At 43.5% G+C, this 21098-nt stretch overlaps 1 protein-coding gene across 2 annotated transcripts in view; it reads right to left on the bottom strand.

Annotated features, from left to right (window-relative positions):
- LOC115107835 (RAC-alpha serine/threonine-protein kinase) overlaps positions 1-20683 on the bottom strand; it is a 45833-nt gene extending 25150 nt beyond the window's left edge. For both annotated transcript variants that reach the window (XM_029631499.2, XM_029631500.2), the window contains exons 1-2: positions 20528-20683; positions 2070-2255 (exon numbers count right to left, since the gene is read on the bottom strand). In XM_029631499.2, the coding sequence (XP_029487359.1) occupies positions 2070-2115 (46 nt within the window). In that variant the 5' untranslated portion in view covers positions 2116-2255; positions 20528-20683. The remainder of the gene's footprint in view (positions 1-2069; positions 2256-20527) is intronic.
- Between the last annotated feature and the right edge of the window lie 415 nt (positions 20684-21098).

The following is a 21098-nucleotide window of genomic DNA, read 5'->3' as shown; positions in this document are numbered from 1 at the left end:
CCACATAGCCACAGGCTAAAGGGTGTGGCTACTTTGCCATATCAGGAACCAACCAGCTGCCAGGACACTAAATAGTATTTAGGCTGAGGATGGGATTTAAGAATAAGCCTTTCCAGTTGTGAATTTTGAGTCCAGGAGTCACATCCAAACCACATTTTTCTCCTACCTCGTGTATGACTCATTTGCTTGGAATCAGAGGACTCCGAGCCATGCTGAGATATTGGCAAAAAAAGGGAAAGGTAGATGCTTTCCAGGGAGTCCAGATGTTTTCCTCAGAGCTTTTCCAATGGTTGACTAACACCTTGGTTGGAGCCCCTGCCGTGTTTCAATGTGAAGAGTCCCATGGAGGTCGTCCTAGCATCCATCCTTGGCTTTGATTATCCCTGGAACAGTGGGAAAGTCCAAACTCGGTCTGCAGTGATGGAACCAATGCCTTCAGTAATCGCTTAAACCCAAGTAGTTGACCCACTTCACGCTAAAATACAGCCCTATCTGATGAAAGCAAGAAACCTGGCATAATCGGGTCATTCAGGCTACATTTATATACCTTGCTTCCATTACATACAAACCAGTTCAGCATATTGTCAACCATACAGAGGAGACATGATGCACATTGGCATGTTTAAATTAGGTGACTGGCATACAGTGCTTTAATGAGCATGACCCTCCTAAACTAAAGTTGTTGTATAAAGTTTGAGAGTGACAGGTGGGCAAAGCATGAGCATTTTTTAAATGCACCCCGAGCTGAAAGAGCCTGACAGCACCACCCTGCAGCCTTCATGGTTTCCCATGGGTGATGTCACCATGGCCACATCGAGAGAGAAAAAACATCTCCCCCCAAATCCCTTGTGGGCAAAACAGGCTTGCCGCCACACTAAGCGGCACAAATCCAGCGTCGGCTGCCTTCCTTTTGAACAGGGCCCAGAGCCATTCCGGGTGGTGTCTGTCTGCATAGCTGAACTGGGATGACCCCCAAACTCCTAGACACGGCGCTACACTGTCCGACTGTCCGAGGCTGGAGGGAGGGAGGAGGGAGGATTCTCCCGTAATAACCCATTGGCCTTGCAAACTCCTCGACCGTCCAACTTCCACAGAGTGTGTAGGAGTCTTACTGCTGCTGTCGCCCTCCACCACACCCTTATCCCTACTCCATTGCAGAAAGTTAAGTTGTGCCTCTGTGATTGAAAAAGGGTGTTGTACACAACCCAATAACAGAATTCACTCGGAAATATCCCGTGTAGGCAATTAGAGGATTTCATATGTGAAAACAAACATAAGTGGCTGAAACCATCGTTTGTCATTGTCAGTCATTCTCTGAACTCCTTCATTTTGCAATCCGTTCTTCCCCGTGGCTACAGCTGTGTCGAGGTGAGGCGGCGTGCGCTGGCGACAGTTCAGTCATACAGTGGGGGGTGTCCTCTTTGTTTATAGAACACAGAAAGGGTCAAAGGTGAAGCAGGTGCAAGTGGAAAACATGCACAAGGTTTGGCTTGGGTCACAGCAGAGACCCAGAGTTCAACCTACACACAGACTAATCCAAAACAATAGAAAAGGTTGAAAAACAACCCTTTGAAGTTAATAGTGCATTTCTATCCAGAAAAGGGCAAATGTTTTGTTTCACCCACCCAAGTCCTGATATAAGCTCTACTAGTGTGTGTGCACTAACAGGATGTATTCACAGGCCTTAGGTGTCAGTAACAAACATTTTATGGACCATGAACATTCGTAGAGGCCATTAAATACTTCAGAATAGTAAACATTCTTATAGACCATAAAAAATATTGAGGACCATAGACATTGCATCACTTGCATTGGTGACCTGGTTATCTATGAATGGAGCTGAAACAACAGGAAGCAATCTCAGGAATTTGTGAGACGACTTTATCTGCCCATTTAGGTCAAAAAACAACAAGTTGGCTAATTGAAAAAGATGCAAAAATTAGCAGAAAAATCTACAAAGAAATCTACACTTATTTCATATCAAAACAGGGGAAGAATCAATGGAAGATTGTGTGATTTCCAAAGCCTTAGTTAAGAGGGTGGGGGAGATTGAGGGAATATGTATTTACCTCGTTTGTGAAGCCATCCCTCCTTCACAATGACTACTTCGCCCATGGTGGTCTGCGGAGGAATGGGGGTAAGGGGGAGGTTCTGTCCACTGAGGGAATCCCACAGAAGGAGAGGACACGCTGGTCCCCTTCACTCAAATCAGAAGCGGTCTAGTGCTGGGGAAGGTTTCAGACAGCACTGGTTACCTATTGGAGTAAGACAAAGAGATGGATTTGAACTAGGACACCCTATTGCACATTTGTCAATGCTGCATATACAGTGGGGCAAAAAAGTATTTAGTCAGCCACCAATTGTGCAAGTTCTCCCACTGATGAGAGAGGCCTGTAATTTTCATCATAGGTACACTTCAACTATGACAGACAAAATTAGAGAAAAAAATCCAGAAAATCACATTGTAGGATTTTTAATGAATTTATTTGCAAATTATGGTGGAAAATAAGTATTTGGTCACCTACAAACAAGCAAGATTTCTGGCTCTCACAGGCCTGTAAATTATTCTTTAAGAGGCTCCTCTGTCCTCCACTCATTACCTGTATTAATGGCACCTGTTTGAACTTGTTATCAGTATAAAAGACACCTGTCCACAACCTCAAACAGTCACACTCCAAACTCCACAATGGCCAAGACCAAAGACCTGTCAAAGGACACAAGAAACAAAATTGTAGACCTGCACCAGGCTGGGAAGACTGAATCTGCAATAGGTAAGCAGCTTGGTTTGAAAAAATCAACTGTGGGAGCAATTATTAGGGAATGGAAGACATACAAGACCACTGATAATCTCCCTCGATCTGGGGCTCCACGCAAGACCTCACCCCATGGGGTCAAAATAATCACAAGAACAGGGAGACAAAATCCCATAACCACACGGGGGGACCTAGTGAATAACCTGCAGAGAGCTGGGACCATAGTAACAAAGCCTACCATCAGTAACACACTACGCCGCCAGGGACTCAAATCCTGCAGTGCCAGACGTGTCCCCCTGCTTAAGCCAGTACATGTCCAGGCCCGTCTGAAGTTTGCTAGAGAGCATTTGGATGATCCAGAAGAAGATTGGGAGAATGTCATATGGTCAGATGAAACCAAAATAGAACTTTTTGGTAAAAACTCAACTCATCGTGTTTGGAGGACAAAGAATGCTGACTTGCATCCAAAGAACACCAAACCTACTGTGAAGCATGGGGGTGACAACATCCTGCTTTGGGGCTGTCTTTCTGCAAAGGGACCAGGGCGACTGATCCGTGTAAAGGAAATAATGAATAGGGCCATGTATCGTGAGATTCCATCAGCAAGGGCACTGAAGATGAAACGTGGCTGGGTCTTTCAGCATGACAATGATCCCAAACACACCGCCCGGGCAACGAAGGAGTGGCTTCATAAGAAGCATTTCAAGGTCCTGGAGTGGCCTAGCCAGTCTCCAGATCTCAATCCCATAGAAATCTTTGGAGGGAGTTGAAAGTCTGTGTTGCCCAGCAACAGCCCCAAAACATCACTGCTCTAGAGGAGATATGTATGGAGGAATGGGCCAAAATACCAGCAACAGTGTGTGAAAACGTTTGACCTCTGTCATTGCCAACAAAGGGTATATAACAAAGTATTGAGATAAACTTTTGTTATTGACCAAATACTTATTTTCCACCATAATTTGCAAATAAATTCATTAAAAGTCCTACAATGTGATTTTCTGGATTTTTTCCCCTCATTTTGTCTGTCATAGTTGAAGTGTACCTATGATGAAAATTACAGGCCTCTCTCATCTTTTTAAGTGGGAGAACTTGCACAATTTGTGGCTGACTAAATACTTTTTTGCCCCACTGTATTAACACACCACAGGCAGTGATAAAGCAACATTAAAATACAAAGAAACAAGGACTACAAATGGCAATCAGTTATTATTCCAGAAAATCACTTACTATACAATTACAAAGCAATTATTAAATCACTATGTAACAAAATACAATGTTAGAGTAATTACAGTTTTACTACACATGAATAAGGACAAATTCATGTAGTGTTGCCACTTCTATCTGTATTTTCTGTAGCGTTGCACCCTACTGAACAAGTGTCTGGTATTTATAATTATAAACTGGGTGGTTCAAACCCTGAATGCTGATTGGCTGACAGCCGTGGTCTATAAGACCGTATATTTATTTGTACAATTACGTTGGTAACCAGTTTATAATAAATAGCAATAAGGCACCTCGGGGTTTCTGATATATTGCCAATATACCACAGCTAAGGGCTGTGTCCAGGCACTCCGCATTGCATCGTGCACAAGAACAGCCTTTAGCCGTGGTATATTTGCCATATACCACACCCCCTCATGCCTTATTGGTTAAATTAGAAGACCGGGTCTTTACTCAGATGGCACCAAGACACAGAACTATGCAGACCGTTTAGCAGCTGTCAAATCTTTCTACCTTGTTACGGCTACCACCCCCACGTATCCCTCCATATCTATCAACAGTGGAAATATTGCACCAAAATTGTCCCTTGGATATATAGCCTACTTTGTGCAATGCCAAATAAGATCATTTAATACGTTTAAGTGATAATGCCCTTGAAGCCGGTGTTTGAAGGATATATTGGCACGGGTGTTGTTAGGCCCAAGACAAAGTTGAGGGGAGGCAAACCGAGTTACCAACATATTCAAATAAAGATCGACATATTTTAATTAAAAAATATATTTTGATAAATGTATTCATACTATTTCATCCTTCCACAAGATATAGTCCCGACACAGAACTAGAGTTGCTACCCAAGCCAGCTGGTCGTTCGTTCTATCGGTTTGGTTGCCAGAGACGCAACTCAGTCGTTCAGTCTTTTTGTACTGTATCTATGGACGCGACCCAGTCGTTCAGTCTTTTTGTTCTGTATCTATGGACGCGACACAGGTCTTCATTCTAAATGTTCCATTGCCATACTGGCTGGCAACATTCTTATCCCTAGCTTGCTAGCTAGCCAACTACAGCTAACTTACAGTCATGTCAAACAGTGCAGCCAGAACAGTAGCTGCATTTGTTTAACTTCTTCGATATAGGGGGCGCTCTTTTAATTTTTGGATAAAAAAACATTCCCGTTTTAAACAAGATATTTTGTCACGAAAAGATGCTCGACTATGCATATAATTGACAGCTTTGGAAAGAAAACACTCTGACGTTTCCAAAACTGCAAAGATATTATCTGTGAGTGCCACAGAACTGATGCTACAGGCGAAACCAAGATGAAATTTCAAACAGGAAGTGCCCCAGATTTTGAAGGCGCTGTGTTCCAATATCTCCTTATATGGCTGTGAATGCGCCAGGAATGAGCTTACACTTTCTGTCGTTTCCCCAAGGTGTCTGCAGCATTATGACGTATTTGTAGGCATATCATTGGAAGATTGACCATTTTACACTACATCTACCAGGTGCTCGCTTGGTGTCCTCCGTCGCAATTATTGCGTAATCTCCAGCTGCGTGTATTTTTCCATTTGCTTCCGAGGAGAAACCCAACTGCCACAAATTATTTATCATCGAATAGATATATGAAAAACAACTTGAGGATTGATTCTAAACAACGTTTGCCATGTTTCTGTCGATATTATGGAGTTAATTTGGAAAAAAGTTTGGCGTTGTAATGACTGAATTTTCGGGGGGTTTTCTTAGCCAAACGTGATGAACAAAACGGATCGATTTCTCCTACACAAATAATCTTTTTGTAAAAACTGAACATTTGCTATCTAACTGAGAGTCTCCTCATTGAAAACATCTGAAGTTCTTCAAAGGTAAATTATTTTATTTGAATGCTTTTCTTGTTTTTGTGAAAATGTTGCCTGCTGAATGCTAGGCTTAATGCTATGCTAGCTATCAATACTCTTACACAAATGCTTGTGTAGCTATGGTTGAAAAGCATATTTTGAAAATCTGAAATGACAGTGTTGTTAACAAAAGGCTAAGCTTGTGAGTGAATATATTTCTTTCATTTCATTTGCGATTTTCATGAATAGTTAACGTTGCGTTATGGTAATGAGCTTGAGGCTATGATTATGCTCCCGGATACGGGATTGCTCGATGCAAGAAGTTAAGCAGTTTCTTAGTGACATTTATTTGGATGCATCCATAGGCGCGATTTCGCCTGGCATAGAAAATGTGCTCTCTCATCAGGACACTGTTGTTCAGAGGAGTTAGCCAACAACACAACTAATACAATCACTTCAAACTGAAGCTGGAAAGACTACAAGCTAGCTGCACTTCGTTTAATTTTCTTTTCTCAATTGACATTTTTTTGTGTATATATATATATCCATAAAAATGATGCCAGCTTTTTCATGATTTCGAATGGCTAAGAAAAGCTGCCTGCCTGTCTGTCTCATCCCAACACGTTCATTACTATGGGACAGCTTGAGATCGAATGTCAGAGAGCCAGACAGCTAGGTTTATACAAACCTCCGCTGTAGAAAACTAAGTGTTAGTCTAAAAATAAAATGTGAGATTACGTATTTTTATAGTGGAGATCAAGTTTACAAATTGCCTGGCTGGGCTGATGAGACAGTGGATTGTGCAGTCAGATGGAACAGAAAAGACACCGGCTGAAATGCAGTTTTAACCAATCAGCATTAGAAACACCCGTTGTATGAAATTAAATAATAACCAAGGTGGTTCACAGGTTGGGTGTTCTGCTGTTGGACCAAACTAAATAAGGTATATTCAAGGAATTAGGGAAATTGGTAGGCCTAAAAATTCTAATATTGTACTATAACTACACTATGATCACCATGATTAATATTAGTGCTAGGCTAAAAAAATAAAGAGAACCGTTGCTGAGCCTTGCAGAGCTTTATTTGTCCTAATCCTCTGGTTGTTGAAATCCTGCCCCTTGACTGCAACCCAATGATATTATATTAAATGACACCCCTGTTCATCAGAATGATATGACTAGCCATGAAAAGAGCTTATAAATGCATTGGCAGAAGATCTGTACGATATAGAGAGGGGTTAATGCAGGTTCACATGATTTAATATGGCTTCAACAGACAGCAGGTGCTGTCTAGCACAGCAATATGCCAAGTGTTTCTACTGCTACTGTCAAACTCTGTATGGAAATGGATGCATTCCAGATATACATTTTCTGCACGTCTATACAAATTACAGGATGGTTATAGCATGTTGATGTGGTTGTGCTGAGATGGTAAAGATGTCATCCAATGACTTCAAGGCCCAGGGCTGGAGAAGGAGGCAGCAGTTCTGTAGACGAAGCCCAGACAGAACACCCCTCCCCACTGCACAACACTACATGCTCCATCTAGCAGCTAATTACATAAAACAACCTGAAACTGTCTTTACTATGCAGCTTCATGTTTTTGATCTACCGATCAAGTATCATTTCACCTAGGATAAAAAATAACAGATGCCCATAGTGAACTGTTCAGAAGCCCAAAACAAACAGACATGAAAGACAGGAGGAGCAAGTATGTTTACAAAATGGCCATTCAGTCAAACGTAGCCCACCAGACTATTTGTTTCTGTTTAACTAACTAGCTGTTAGCCATGTTCTGATTTCTTCATTTGAAAACCTCTCTCCAGGCCTATTGCAACCATCAGTCGTCACCAAATTATATCTAGGGGAGCTCCAGTTAAACCATCAATACAAGTGCTAAGTAACTGTCCAGTGAAAATGTCATTTTAAAAGTTCTTATTCTGTTAACTCATACCCATATAAATGTTGTTGACTGATCCTGTATTTGTGGCCAAAGCATAATTTGAAGAAAAAACACACACAAAAAAACACCCTAAACTGTATATAAAACAGACCAAGTATGTCATAAAGTATGTCATACTCCTGAGGAGGATGAGCTGGCCAATCAGCCTACTATCAGTATAATTATTATTTTATGACCAGTATACGCCCACACCATTCTGTTGTTGGGATACGCCCACACCATTCTGTTGTTGGGATACGCCCACACCATTCTGTTATTGGGATACGCCCACACCATTCTGTTGTTGGGATACGCCCACACCATTCTGTTGTTGGGATACGCCCACACTATTCCAACACGGAAAAGCTGCTTTTAACATACATAATTCCAAAAATGTTGGTAATGAAAACTATTTCACTCATATAAGTCAAACTTCATAGAAATCTGGAAACACTGGACAATTACTTTAATAATTTGTATTAATAGTCATTTCTTATCAAGAGGGGAAAATAAAACATCCCTGAACTGTCCACATCTAAAATGTGTAACTAAATCAAGCAAACATGAGATCGATGGATCTGCAGGTTTACTCTTGTGGGTTTTTGGTTGCAAGCAAGGCTGCTTAAAGGCTGTCATCTCCCATTGGTAGAGTTTGAAGAAATCCTGTACTATTGCAAGGTGGTTGCAATTGGCCAGTCAAATCTAACTAGTTAGGCAAAATTGCAAAATATTAGAAATCTACACGTTATTCTCTAGCCCTGGTAGGGCTTCAATCTGTGCTGTACAAAGGGGCAAGCCAAGGGTCAAGAGGTTGTGTGTATGCAATGTCTCGTGTAATGAGTTGCCTGTAGGAGAGAGCGAACAAACCCGGAGGGGTTCACCAGGAGGTCGTACACAGCTCCCAGAGAGGCATGTTTTGTCTGCGTTGAGGCAAACATGAAGTTAAGAGACCTTGCAGTGACCTTTTTTGCTTGCTGCCTTGCAGTACATGGAGCCCCACTGTCAAACCACACTCATGTTGCACAGCACAGAAAGAATGCTGACAGGACTAAGCAGAGGTTAAGGTGAGGAAGCCAGGAAGGGGGAGATTGCGAGACAGTGTTTTTTCAGTGATTAGACTTTGTGGGGAACTGTCCGTCAACATAAAACGCACATTTCCATAGGATGTACAAACTCAGCGAGCCACACTATAGGTCAGACTACATCCGTTGTGATGTTTTAAGGCACATTGAAGACATATGTAGTCTTCAACAAATCAGACAGGCCTGTACAGTTGTGGCCAAAAGTTTTGAGAATGACACAAATATTAATTTCCACAAAGTTTGCTGCTTCAGTGTCTTTAGATATTTTTGTCAGAAGTTACTATGGAATACTGAAGTATAATTACAAGCATTTCTGTCACGTCCTGACAATAGAAAGCTTTTATTTTCTATGGTAGAGTAGGCCAGGGTTGTTCTAGTTTATATTTTCTATGTGGTGTTCTATGTTTGATTTTCTATTTTGGTGATTTGTTTGAATCCCGATTAGAGGCAGCTGGTTATTGTTGTCTCTAATTGGGGATCATACTTAAGTAGCATTTTTCCCACCTGTGGGTTATGGGATATTGTTTATGTTTAGTTGCCTGTTCACACTGCATTGTTTTCATGGTTCGTTTGTTCTTTATTTGTTTTGTATTTGCTTAAGTTTCACTTTATTCATTAAAAGTATGTGGAACTCGAAGTACGCTGCGCCTTGGTCTGACCATCATTATTACGAACATCGTGACGGAGTATCCCATCTACAAAGGACCAAGCAGCGTGCCCAGGAGGAGGAAGTATCCTGGACCTGGGACGAGATTCTGGATGGGAAGGGATCCTGGACTTGGGAAGAAATCCTGGCAGGACAGGATCGCCTTCCGTGGAAACAGACGCAAGAGGTGAGGGAAGGACAGCGACGACACCAGGGTTCGCGGCCACGACGCAAGCCTAAAAGACAACCCAAATTTGGGGGGGGGAACACAGAGTGGTCGGCGACGCTGAGGGGTTAGTCAGAGACTGAGGAGGAATATTGGGACAGATTGAGCGAGGAGTGGTCGGAGAAAGTTGAGGGGAGTGAACCAGAGACTGTCAGTGAGTTGAGGCAGAATGTGGAGGAGAGAGAAATGAGAGTTATTGAATTGGTGGAGGATGCACGACATTTGCCATAAGGAGCGTGTTATCGATTTAAAGCCACCTGAGTCAGCTCTCCGTACTCATCCTGAGAAGTGTGTTAAAGTTCCGGTAGAAGTGATTCCGCACCAGGTCTCCAGTATGCCTTCCCAGCCCAGTACATCCTGTGCCAACTCCCTGTACTCGTCCTGAGAAGTGTGTTATAGTTCCGGTACAATTCATGCCGGCTATACGCACCAGGTCTCCAGTGTGCCTTCACAGCCCAGTATATCCTGTGCCTGCTCCTTGCACTCTCCCTCAAGTGCGTCTTCCCAGTCAGGTACGTCCTGTGCCTGCTCCTCGCACTTTCCCTGAAGTGCATGTCCCCAGTTCAGTACGTCCTGTGCCTCCTCCCCGCACTCGCCCTGAAGTGCGTGTCACTAGTCCTGTGCCACCTGTACCGGCCCCACGCATCAGACCTCCAGTGCGCCTCCACAGCCCAGTACGTCCTGTGCCTGCTCCTCGCACTCTCCCTCAAGTGCGCCTCCCCAGTCCGGTATGTCCTGTTCCTGCTCCTCGCACTCTCTCTCAAGTGTGCCTTCCCAGTCAGGTACGTCCTATGCCTGCTCCTCGCACACTTCCTCAAGTGCAATTTCCCAGTCAGGTGTGTCCTGTTCCTGCTCCTCGCACTCTCCCTCAAGTGTGCCTTTCCAGTCAGGTGCATCCTATTCCTGCTCCTCGCACTCGCCCTGAAGTGCGTGTCACAAGTCCGGTGCCACCTGTACCGGCCCCACGCATCAGGCCTCCAGTGCGCCTCCCAAGTCCAGAGCTTCCGGCGACACTTCCCAGTCCAGAGCTTCCGGTGATGTTTCACAGTCTGGAACCTCCAACGTCGGTCCACGGTCCGGAACCTCCTGAGACGGTCCACGGTCCGGAACCTCCTGAGACGGTCCACGGTCCGGAATCTCCTGCGACGGTCAACGGTCCGAAACCTCCAGCTCCATGGCCGGAGCCTTCCCCTGCGCCGATGCCCAGTCTAAACACGGCTTCCAGTCCAGCTCCAAGGCCAGAGTCTTCTTCTGTGTTGGTGCCCAGTCCAGGCACAGCATCCAGTCCCTCTCCATGGCGGGAGCTTTCCCCTGAGCCGATGTCCAGTCCGGACACGGCGTCCAGTCCAGCTCCATGGCAGGAGTCCTCCTCTGCGCCGATGCCCAGTCCAGACACGGTGTTCAGCCTGGGTCCATGGTTGGATCCACAGGATGAGTGGGTGCTTCGTCCAGCACCAGAGCCACCCCCAATGCTGGCGGATGAGCGGGTACTTCGTCCCGCACCAGAGCCACCACCGACACTAGAGACCCCCCTTAACCCTCCCTTTTTGTTTCAGGTTCTGGGGTCGGAATCCGCACCTTTGGGGGGGGGGGGGGTACTAGCACGTCCTGACCATAGAAAGCTTTTATTTTCTATGGTAGAGTAGGTCAGGGCGGGACTGGGGGGGTTGTTCTCGTTTATATGTTCTATGTTTGATTTTCTATGTTGGTGATTTGCATGATTCCTAATTAGAGGCAGCTGGTTATCATTGTCCACCTGTGGGTTATGGGATATTGTTTGTTTAGTTGCCTGTTCGCACTGCATTGTTGTCACGGTTCGTTTGTTCTTTATTTGTTTTGTATATGCTTAAGTTTCACTTTATTCATTAAAAGTATGTGGAACTCGAAGTACGCTGCGCCTTGGTCCGACCATCATTATTACGAACATCGTGACAATTTCATAAGGGTCAAAGGCTTTTATTGACAATTACATGAAGTTGATGCAAAGAGTCAATATTTGCAGTGTTGACCCTTCTTTTTCAAGACCTCTGCAATCTGCCCTGGAATGCTGTCAATTAACTTCTAGGCCACATACTGACTGATGGCAGCCCATTCTTGCATAATAAATGCTTGGAGTTTTTCAGAATTTGTGGGTTTTTGTTTGTCCACCCGCCTCTTGAGGATTGACCACACATTCTCAATGGGATTAAGGTCTGGGGAGTTACCTGGCCATGGACCCCAAAAAATTGATGTTTTGTTCCCCGAGCCACTTAGTTATCACTTTTGCCTTATAGCAAGGTGCTCCATAATGCTGGAAAAGGCATTGTTCGTCACCTAACTGTTCCTGGATGGTTGGGAGAAGTTGCTTTCAGAGGATGTGTTGGTACCATTCTTTATTCATGGCTGTGTTCTTAGGCAAAATTGTGAGTGAGTCCCCTCCCTTGGCTGAGAAGCAACCCCACACATGAATGGTCTCAGGATGCTTTACTGTTGGCATGACACAGGACTGATGGTAGCGCTCACCTTGTCTTCTCTGGGCAAGCTTTTTTCCAGATGCCCCAAACAATCCGAAAGGGTATTCATCAGAGAAAATGACTTTACTCCAGTCCTCAGCAGTCCAATCCCTGTACCTTTTGCAGAATATCAGTCTGTCCCTGATGTTTTTCCTGGAGAGAAGTGGCTTCTTTGCTGCCCTTCTTGACACCAGGCCATCCTCCAAAAGTCTTTGCCTCACTGTGCGTGCAGATGCACTCACACCTGCCTGCTGCCATTCCTGAGCAAGCTCTGTACTGGTGGTTCCCCGATCCCGTAGCTGAATCAATTTTAGGAGACGGTCCTGGCACTTGCTGGACTTTCTTGGGCGCCCCGAAGCCTTCTTCACAACAATTGAACCGCTCTCCTTGAAGTTCTTGATGACCCGGTAAATGGTTGATTTAGGTGCAATCTTACTGGCAGCAGTGTCCTTGCCTGTGAAGCCCTTTTTGTGCAAAGCAATGATGACGGCACGTGTTTCCTTGCAGTTAAACATGATTGACAGAGGAAGAACAATGATTCCAAGCACCACCCTCCTTTTGAAGCTTCCAGTCTGTTATTCGAACTCAATCAGCATGACAGATTGGGGATCAAAGCCTTGTCCTCGTCAACACTCACACCTGTGTTAACGAGAGAATCACTGACATGATGTCAGCTGGTCCTTTTGTGGCAGGGCCGAAATGCAGTGGAAATGTTTTTGGGGGATTCAGTTCATTTGCATGGCAAAGAGGGACTTTGCAATTAATTGCAATTCATCTGATCACTCTTCATAACATTCTGGAGTATATGCAAATTGCCATCATACAAACTGAGGCAGCAGACTTTGTGAAAATTAATATTTGTGTCATACTCCAAACTTTTGGCCACGACTGTACATTTGATTTGAAGTCATGTTTTTTCACCCAGAATGGAATGTACAGTGTAATGAATCTCAGACGGACCTATAGGCAGACCAGAGGAATTGCTTTGAGATGATCCGGTGATAGCAAGGGGGGTGCAGCAAGGGCCCTATTGACTGGGACTAGCCAATGAGAACAGAGACGGTAAAAGGTAGACTAATTCCAGAGAAAAATCCTGCTGCCCCCAGCATACACCCCTCTTCCTCCTTCCTTCCTTTCTCCTTGCTACACACACACCCACCACCCATCAATGTCTGGTAGGGGTGGGCATGAATAATCGAGTACTCAAACAGACGTCAAAACTCAATATTTAACCAGAGATAAAAAATAAAATATTTTTTTTTTACTGTAACTGTAAAACTATTTGGTCAAAATGTTGTCTTGACCAAAACCTTCATTTACTTTAACTCTAGTGTTCCATTTGTACCTGTGCATTTGCGGGACACAAGAAAAAACAAACCAAGCCAAGCATCACACATTCTGCTCCCTAAAAGCCTTTACACCTCCGTGTCTCACTCAATTGTGTTCTGAGCGCTCCCTCTACACACTGGAGTGTGCCTACAGAAATAAATGCATTTAAAAACATATCTAACTGATGGGATGACGACAGTTTTATCACAAATGTAAAATAGACTGGTTGACTGAAGTAGCGAAATATGTGTTACAATAATGAGCTGCAAGTTTGGAACAATTGCGTAATTTCCCGCTTCAGCTACTTTGCGGTTGTCACTAGCTGCCAGTCACAAAATCAAAGTCTCTATATTAGAAAAACTCATGAAAGGTTGGGCATAAGGTTAGCAGTGTGGTTCAGGGTTAAGTTTAACATCTGATTTTAAAAAGAGAAATTGTAGAAATGCCTCAGGACTACCTGACATGATGACCCCTTGCTGTCCCCAGTCCACCTGGCCGTGCTGCTGCTCCAGTTTCAACTGTTCTGCCTGTGATTATTATTATTTGACCATGCTGGTCATTTATGAACATTTGAACATCTTGGCCATGTTCTGTTATAATCTCCACCCAGCACAGCCAGAAGAGGACTGGCCACCCCACATAGCCTGGTTCCTCTCTAGGTTTCTTCCTAGGGAGTTTTTCCTAGCCAACGTGCTTCTACAACCTGCATTGCTTGCTGTTTGGGGTTTTAGGCTGGGTTTCTGTACAGCAATTTGAGATATCAGCTGATGTACGAAGGGCTATACAAATCAATTTGATTTGATTTAGAAACAGGCAGGGTTCATGATTAACGATTTATTGTTTATGACTTTGTGGCTGTGGTAGCTAGTGATGACCCCTACTTTGCAAATTGCTAGTGCCATTTAGAATTGGTTAGACTAGGGTATAACCACCCTAAATAGACAGGTTCCAGACTGAAAATATGCTAAAACATTATTTTGATAAAGACAAAGTTCATATTTTCGTCAGAATCATTAAGAACAGACCTACTCACCAAACACTGGTGACCAATGTGGAATTGTTAACAGTCAGGATAATCTCAATCAAAATGTCTGTATATCGAAAAGAAGACCGATTTTTTTGGTTTGTACCCCTGAAAAATATTTTTCAACTCTCCAAATTGAGCCCAGTTTCAAATGATCACTGTTTGAGAATAAGTGTTCCAGACAGGAGATGTGCATCACTTCTGTTCTATTTTTTACTAGAAAATGTGTCTTGACTGTGATAAGGGCTCGGGAAATAAGAGCATCTTGTCTGCTAAATTAACAAAACAAGGCTATGCCATTCCACAGCCATAGGCTCCTACAAACAAGCACCACACTGCTGAAGGTTCAAATGATAAAAGCTTGATGATTAGTTGAATCAGCTGTGTAGTACTAGAGCAAAAACTCAATGTGCACCCCTTTGGGTGCCCAAGACCGAGCATGGGAAACCTAGGCATGTAGACAAATTCACCACAAACAAATTCCAGTGCAGGCAATGTGTTCTAAAAACAGCTTTTATTTATTTACTATTAAGAGTACTGGAAGAAAAAAAAAAGTAGTGCGAGTACTCAAACAGTTGAAAAAGGTCAAATGTCCATCCCTAATGTCTGGCTCCTCGAAAAACAAAGTAAGCTTTATGTGACATTCTTTAGTGCGGACCCATCACACCCTTTTGCTTTGTGAATTCACCGATTTTACGCATCAACCAAACTTCTGGGAGAGCGCGATGGTCCCTTTCCGATTTCCTTGGTACGCACAGAAAGAGACCACAGTGTTCCTGTGAACGACAGATATCTTTAACAACAGCCCTCTTGCCCATGTGGTTAACTCCCCTGCCCCAACGTGCAGCACAAACACACACTCGTATTATGCCAACAGAAGCACATGGATGCACAAACACACACTCGTATTATGCCAACAGAAGCACACGGATGCACAAACACACACTCGTATTATGCCAACAGAAGCACACGGATGCACAAACACACACTCTTATTATGCCAGCAGAAGCACACGGATGCACAAACACACACTCGTATTATGCCAGCAGAAGCACACGGATGCACAAACACACACTCGTATTATGCCAGCAGAAGCACATGGATGCACAAACACACACTCGTATTATGCCAGCAGAAGCACATGGATGCACAAACACACACTCGTATTATGCCAGCAGAAGCACACGGATGCACAAACACACACTCTTATTATGCCAGCAGAAGCACACGGATGCACAAACACACACTCGTATTATGCCAGCAGAAGCACATGGATGCACACAAAACAGCTAACACTAAATCATCCAACAACAGACATACAAAACATGTACGAAACAGAAACACTCACTCCTCTCACACCTTATCAACAGCATGCAGCCCAACACATGGGAGCACATAGAAACATGTGCAGTAAACACATTCTCACAAAAACACCTATAGGCTGATACAAATGGTCATGTCATGCACACACAAAACCAGACTACACACATACACACGTCCCTTAGGACCTCACACTGACATCTCCTCCTGGTTCAGGCACACTCCTGCAGCCCAGAGCGCTCCACCCTTCCCAAAGACGCCTGCACGTCCCCCCCCACCCGCCCACCCCGCCACTGCCGGCTGGCTGCTAAGGGGAAAAGAGACTTGGCCCATGGCCAAAACACTCGCTCCCTCAGACACACACACACACACATACACACTGCAGCACTCGAATGAACCCAACGCCCTCACAGCTGGTCACGTGGCCAAGCCAGAGAGGGAGGGGAGGAGAGGGAGGGGAGGAGAGAAGGAAGAAAGAAGGAGAAAGAGTAGGAGCAAGAGAAAGACCGATACAGAGGGAGGGAGAACGAGAGGGAGGAATGGGAAATGAGGGAGGGAAAGAAAGAGGGAAAGAGGAAAAACAGAGGCCCCTTAGGGCTGCCACCGCCACGCCTAGTTCGACATTTGTGGCCTCGTCATGGTGGAGTGTGCACCACGCGCCCCAGTGTCAGGGAGCCAGGGAAGCTGCTGCAGAGAAGAGAGAGGGAGTGTATAAAATACAGCAAGAAAGAGGATGGACTCTTCTTCATGCCACGCAGCTGCACATCCACAGCTGGGATTTGGGGGATGTCAGTGGACATGCCTTGACATTAATTAACATGTGGAGTAGCAGGGTTTTATGGTGAATAGGGTGCATCCCAGCAGCGGCTCTGTGCAAGTGTGCCTTTCAAAGTACAGGAGATGTTGGCCCTTGAAAAGGATGATAGCAGGCAAATAAACCTGCAGTTTTGTCAATGGATTGAGTTAACATACAAAGTCTGCCAGGCCCGAAACTGCAGACGGTAGATAATGTGCATGAGCCAGTGTGTGCAGTGTAAAGGCTGAGGGAGGACTTTTATGTGGAATCACCCTTAGTCCTAACAACTCATACATGTAGCAGCTGTTTCTGCCAGGTACAGTTCCTGACAGGTAGAGTTCCCCAGGTTCATTCCACTAAATGGGTGAAATGATGCAAATACAAGAGTCAGCCACGTTGCCCATACTAGACCTACTATTTTATTTGCTGTTCTGTTTGGTTACTAACCAGGTGACCACTGACCATGTTAGCTAATGATCCCTCACCTTCTAGTACACAATATTCTAAAGAAAGACCCCCAATCCTGTGTGGTGCGACTTTCTTCAGATTGACTGTTGTTTCCAATCATGTCTGGCAACTTTGAATAATCTGCCAGAATCAATTGAGACAGAAACGTGACAAACGTTACTCATGTAATCAGTGTGGAGGTAACTTCTGTTAAGAGTTGTTTAAAAGAGGCTGTCAATATCCTCACATTCAGCAGGCTGTCAATATTCTCACATTCAGCAGGCTGTCAATATCCTCACATTCAGCAGGCTGTCAATATCCTCACATTCAGCAGGCTGTCAATATTCTCACATTCAGCAGGCTGTCAATATCCTCACATTCAGCAGGCTGTCAATATTCTCACATTCAGCAAGCTGTCAATATTCTCACATTCAGCAGGCTGTCAATATTCTCACATTCAGCAGGCTGTCATTATCCTCACATTCAGCAGGCTGTCAATATTCTCACATTCAGCAGGCTGTCAATATCCTCATATTCAGCAGGCTGTCAACATCCTCACATTCAGTAGGCTGTCAACATCCTTTGCATTAATTGCTCATGTTCGGGAACAGGCTGAGCAAAAGGGAACAATGATTGGGTGAATAGCATAGAAGGAGCATTTACAGGACCCAAATATAAAACTCATTTCCAGATCCATTCCTTGAATTCTAATGACTTTGGACAGGGTGGTTCGCCTCTGAATTACAGTGTTTAGATTGTTGTTTGTTTTTATGTTAGGTAACTAAGCAACCACCACCCCCCTTGTTTTCAAATGGACCACCTTGAGTGAGTCGCCACATTTTTCCTGACGAGCGTGAAGATGGGTAACAGAGTGCTTATTTATGCAATTAGTGTACAGCATATTTTACCTCCCTGTAAAACATAAGCATATGAAATACACTCAGCTTAGTTAAGAGATACTATTACTGGGTGTAACAACTAGGCTGGCGCTGTAAGCTTGACTGGATGTCTGTGCGTGAGAAAGAGTTCAAAAGAGACTGACTATGGATTACAAACAGAAGTGTCTGTTTTAAGGTGGTTGTGGCTAGTTAATTCGTAAACCCTTGAGAAGTAGCCATGATTAGACGTTTCTTCCAGACCTCATCTGTCTAGACAATAAATTGGGTTGAAAGACTCAAATACTGACATGTTGTTTGACTGATATCCTTCATGCTGCCCCACTCCTTGACCTCTGATGGGATTCAAAGGGTTATCTTTCCCAAACACACAAAGACAGTGAAATGCTTTGAGGGTTGTAAGAGGTGAGGGTGGACCCCTTGTCAAAATGTCATGAGATCTGGAGGTTGTGTGAATGTGTGTGTGTCAAGCGCGGTTGACACAACAACTCCTCTTGCCATTTGTCTGATAGTACATCTGAACCTCTTGGCTCGCTGACCGGCACAATACGCTTGTCTGTGCTACAGCAGCAGACTCCAGAGACATTCCTCATATTCAGGCTACAACCAAATATGAGGTATTTACATCCACAGGGCAAACAGTTCACACTACTGCTTACTTCAAAAAGTTGTCACAGCCTGTCTCTTGCACTCTCCATACTCTCCTTATGTTTTAGGTCTCCTGTTCCTCAAAACAACCCCAGGCACACACGTTATATGTGAGACATTCGTAACCATCTCATTTCTGGCTTCAAAATTATTTATCTGCCATGTTTAGCAACAACTGTGAGTATTGACCATGATCAAACAAAGATATTGACATTTAGTGGAGAACTGTTCCCAACTGGAATGGATTATTTTCATGGCAACTTGTTTGTTTTAAGCCTCAATATGCTCCCCCTTCCTCCTCCGAAAAACTGTCAGTGGTACCCTGGCATCACCACAAATCTGCCTTGAATCCTGTCTGACCTCCTTGTTAGTGTGTGCTCACTCTCTTCTCAAGGTAATCCACACACACTAGATTTTAGGAGCATGTCTAAGAGGAGATAGCAGTTGTGTGAGAGAGACAACGTGTGTGCGTGGTGTCTGATTTAATTTGCGTGTTTTTCCTTATGCTCACAATAACCCTGCCCCTGGCTTGGACATTGGTATCGAAAGATGCTGAGTTGGGTACCAGAGGAAAGCCTTGCTACATTTTCACCGGTCACTTTGTCAGTGTAAGGATTTTAAGTAATTTTTTCTGTTATGTAATTGTAGTGTTTTGAGAGGTATTTTTGCTGTAGGCATAATTTCAGCTCAATTATTCCTGGAGATTGATAATGAATACTAGCCTCTGTCCATCACATCTTGTTTTTAAATGCTTCAACACAATCACACAATCTCACTATCTCCTAAACGTTCTATATTTTGTTCTCTAAGTAATATGGAGTAAAAGTAAAAAAATCAAAAAGAATCATGGTGATTACTGCACTTCCTCGCCTGTGGCAAAATCCATAATTGAGAATAGGCAGATGCACTGTAAATCTGACAGTTTAACATCACATCATTTTTGCAAATGGCATCTCATGACACAAATCTATCACGCAAAGATAGTGTGAAATATATATTTTTTAAATGCACTAAAATAAGTCATTTAGAACTTCATACAGTGGTTGCTTTTCATGAAATACATTTTGTAATCAAATCACCGTTTGAATACAACGTTTCAGCCAATCTTTTAGGGTTGACACACGATATGGATACAATGTTTCCACACTATAACGCAATAAGTGGGGGCCATTGTTACAGTAGGGTTAAAGCACACGTGTTAGCCTACTGCAAAAAGCAGGTTCCCTTATTCTCAATGGTTAGCCTACAATGTAGAAAATATATCAATGGAACAACCTTCAAGCCCCGGTCAGTTATTTTAGGTTCATCAATAAAATAATGAAACGAAGGTTCAACTAAATTAGGCTACAAGACAATAATGAGTGAATAGGCTGAGCTTCAACAAAGAACAAAAAGATGTTGGAAAACTTATTGGACTTGTCACTAATAACACTGTACGGCGGATTTACACTCCTTGCTGTGGCCAACTGATGCCAAGCAGCATTAAAGCAAATGTACTACTAACATAACAATTCATGACAGGGAAATGACTTTAGTTTCCCGAGCACTGTGCGCGACACCTAAAATAAATAAGATTTTACAGTAATTATGTGAACTCTTCGTAAATATAATGTAAGAAATGTAATAACGTGCATTACTGTGGAAATGAGCTATGCGTCACAAAGCTACACATTACACACAGTCGGCTAAGTGGAACAATATCCCGAATTGTAAATATTTCTCATATTTTGGCTCGTTTTTTTTTACAGTTCTAGGCCTAGCAGTAGATTGGGTGAAGAAGATATCCGCATCCCACTGACTACAATGGGAACTACCCTTTCTGGCATGACTGAAGACTGAAAAAACAAAATAAGAAATCAAACACAGTACTTTACCTTAACCAATTCAAATGTTATTCCGGGCCATTGCTTGGACTCTTTGACAATTTATCAGCAGATATGTCCATGCGTATTCGTTAATGTATCCTCGTGCACAAGAAGTCTAGCCTTTCTCCCATTAAACCAACCGAGCCTTATGTCTGAACGACATTTGAATCGCTCCTGGGTCCTAAAGCCAACCCTATACCTGTACCGTAACCTCATTTGCCTTTTCACCCGTTTCAAGAGTTCAGTGTGTGCGTTGCATTGAGTGTGTCACTCAAGATGCAAAATGCCACGTTTTCTGGGACTGTGTTGTTAAACTAGAACGTTATATGGGATGATGATGATCAAATTGAGCACTTTACTGTAGGCAGAAACAACTTGCTTTGTATCTATCTAATGTATTTACGGGTAATTGAGAGAATATTTTATTTAATTGAGAGAATATTCTATCATCATTATTGCTAAAATGAGAATTAATACCCAATATGAGTCTATAATTGATGCCGAAAAATAGTTAGTTATGTAAGGTAATTACTTACAGTTTACAGTATAGCAAACCATTAGTTGGGCTCTTCTTTCTTGA

The sequence above is a fragment of the Oncorhynchus nerka genome, linkage group LG24 (genome assembly GCF_034236695.1).
Source record: "Oncorhynchus nerka isolate Pitt River linkage group LG24, Oner_Uvic_2.0, whole genome shotgun sequence".
In the NCBI taxonomy this organism is placed as follows: Eukaryota; Metazoa; Chordata; class Actinopteri; order Salmoniformes; family Salmonidae; genus Oncorhynchus; species Oncorhynchus nerka.
Note: the sequence above shows the minus strand (reverse complement) of the source record. Positions and strands in the feature narration are given on the sequence as shown.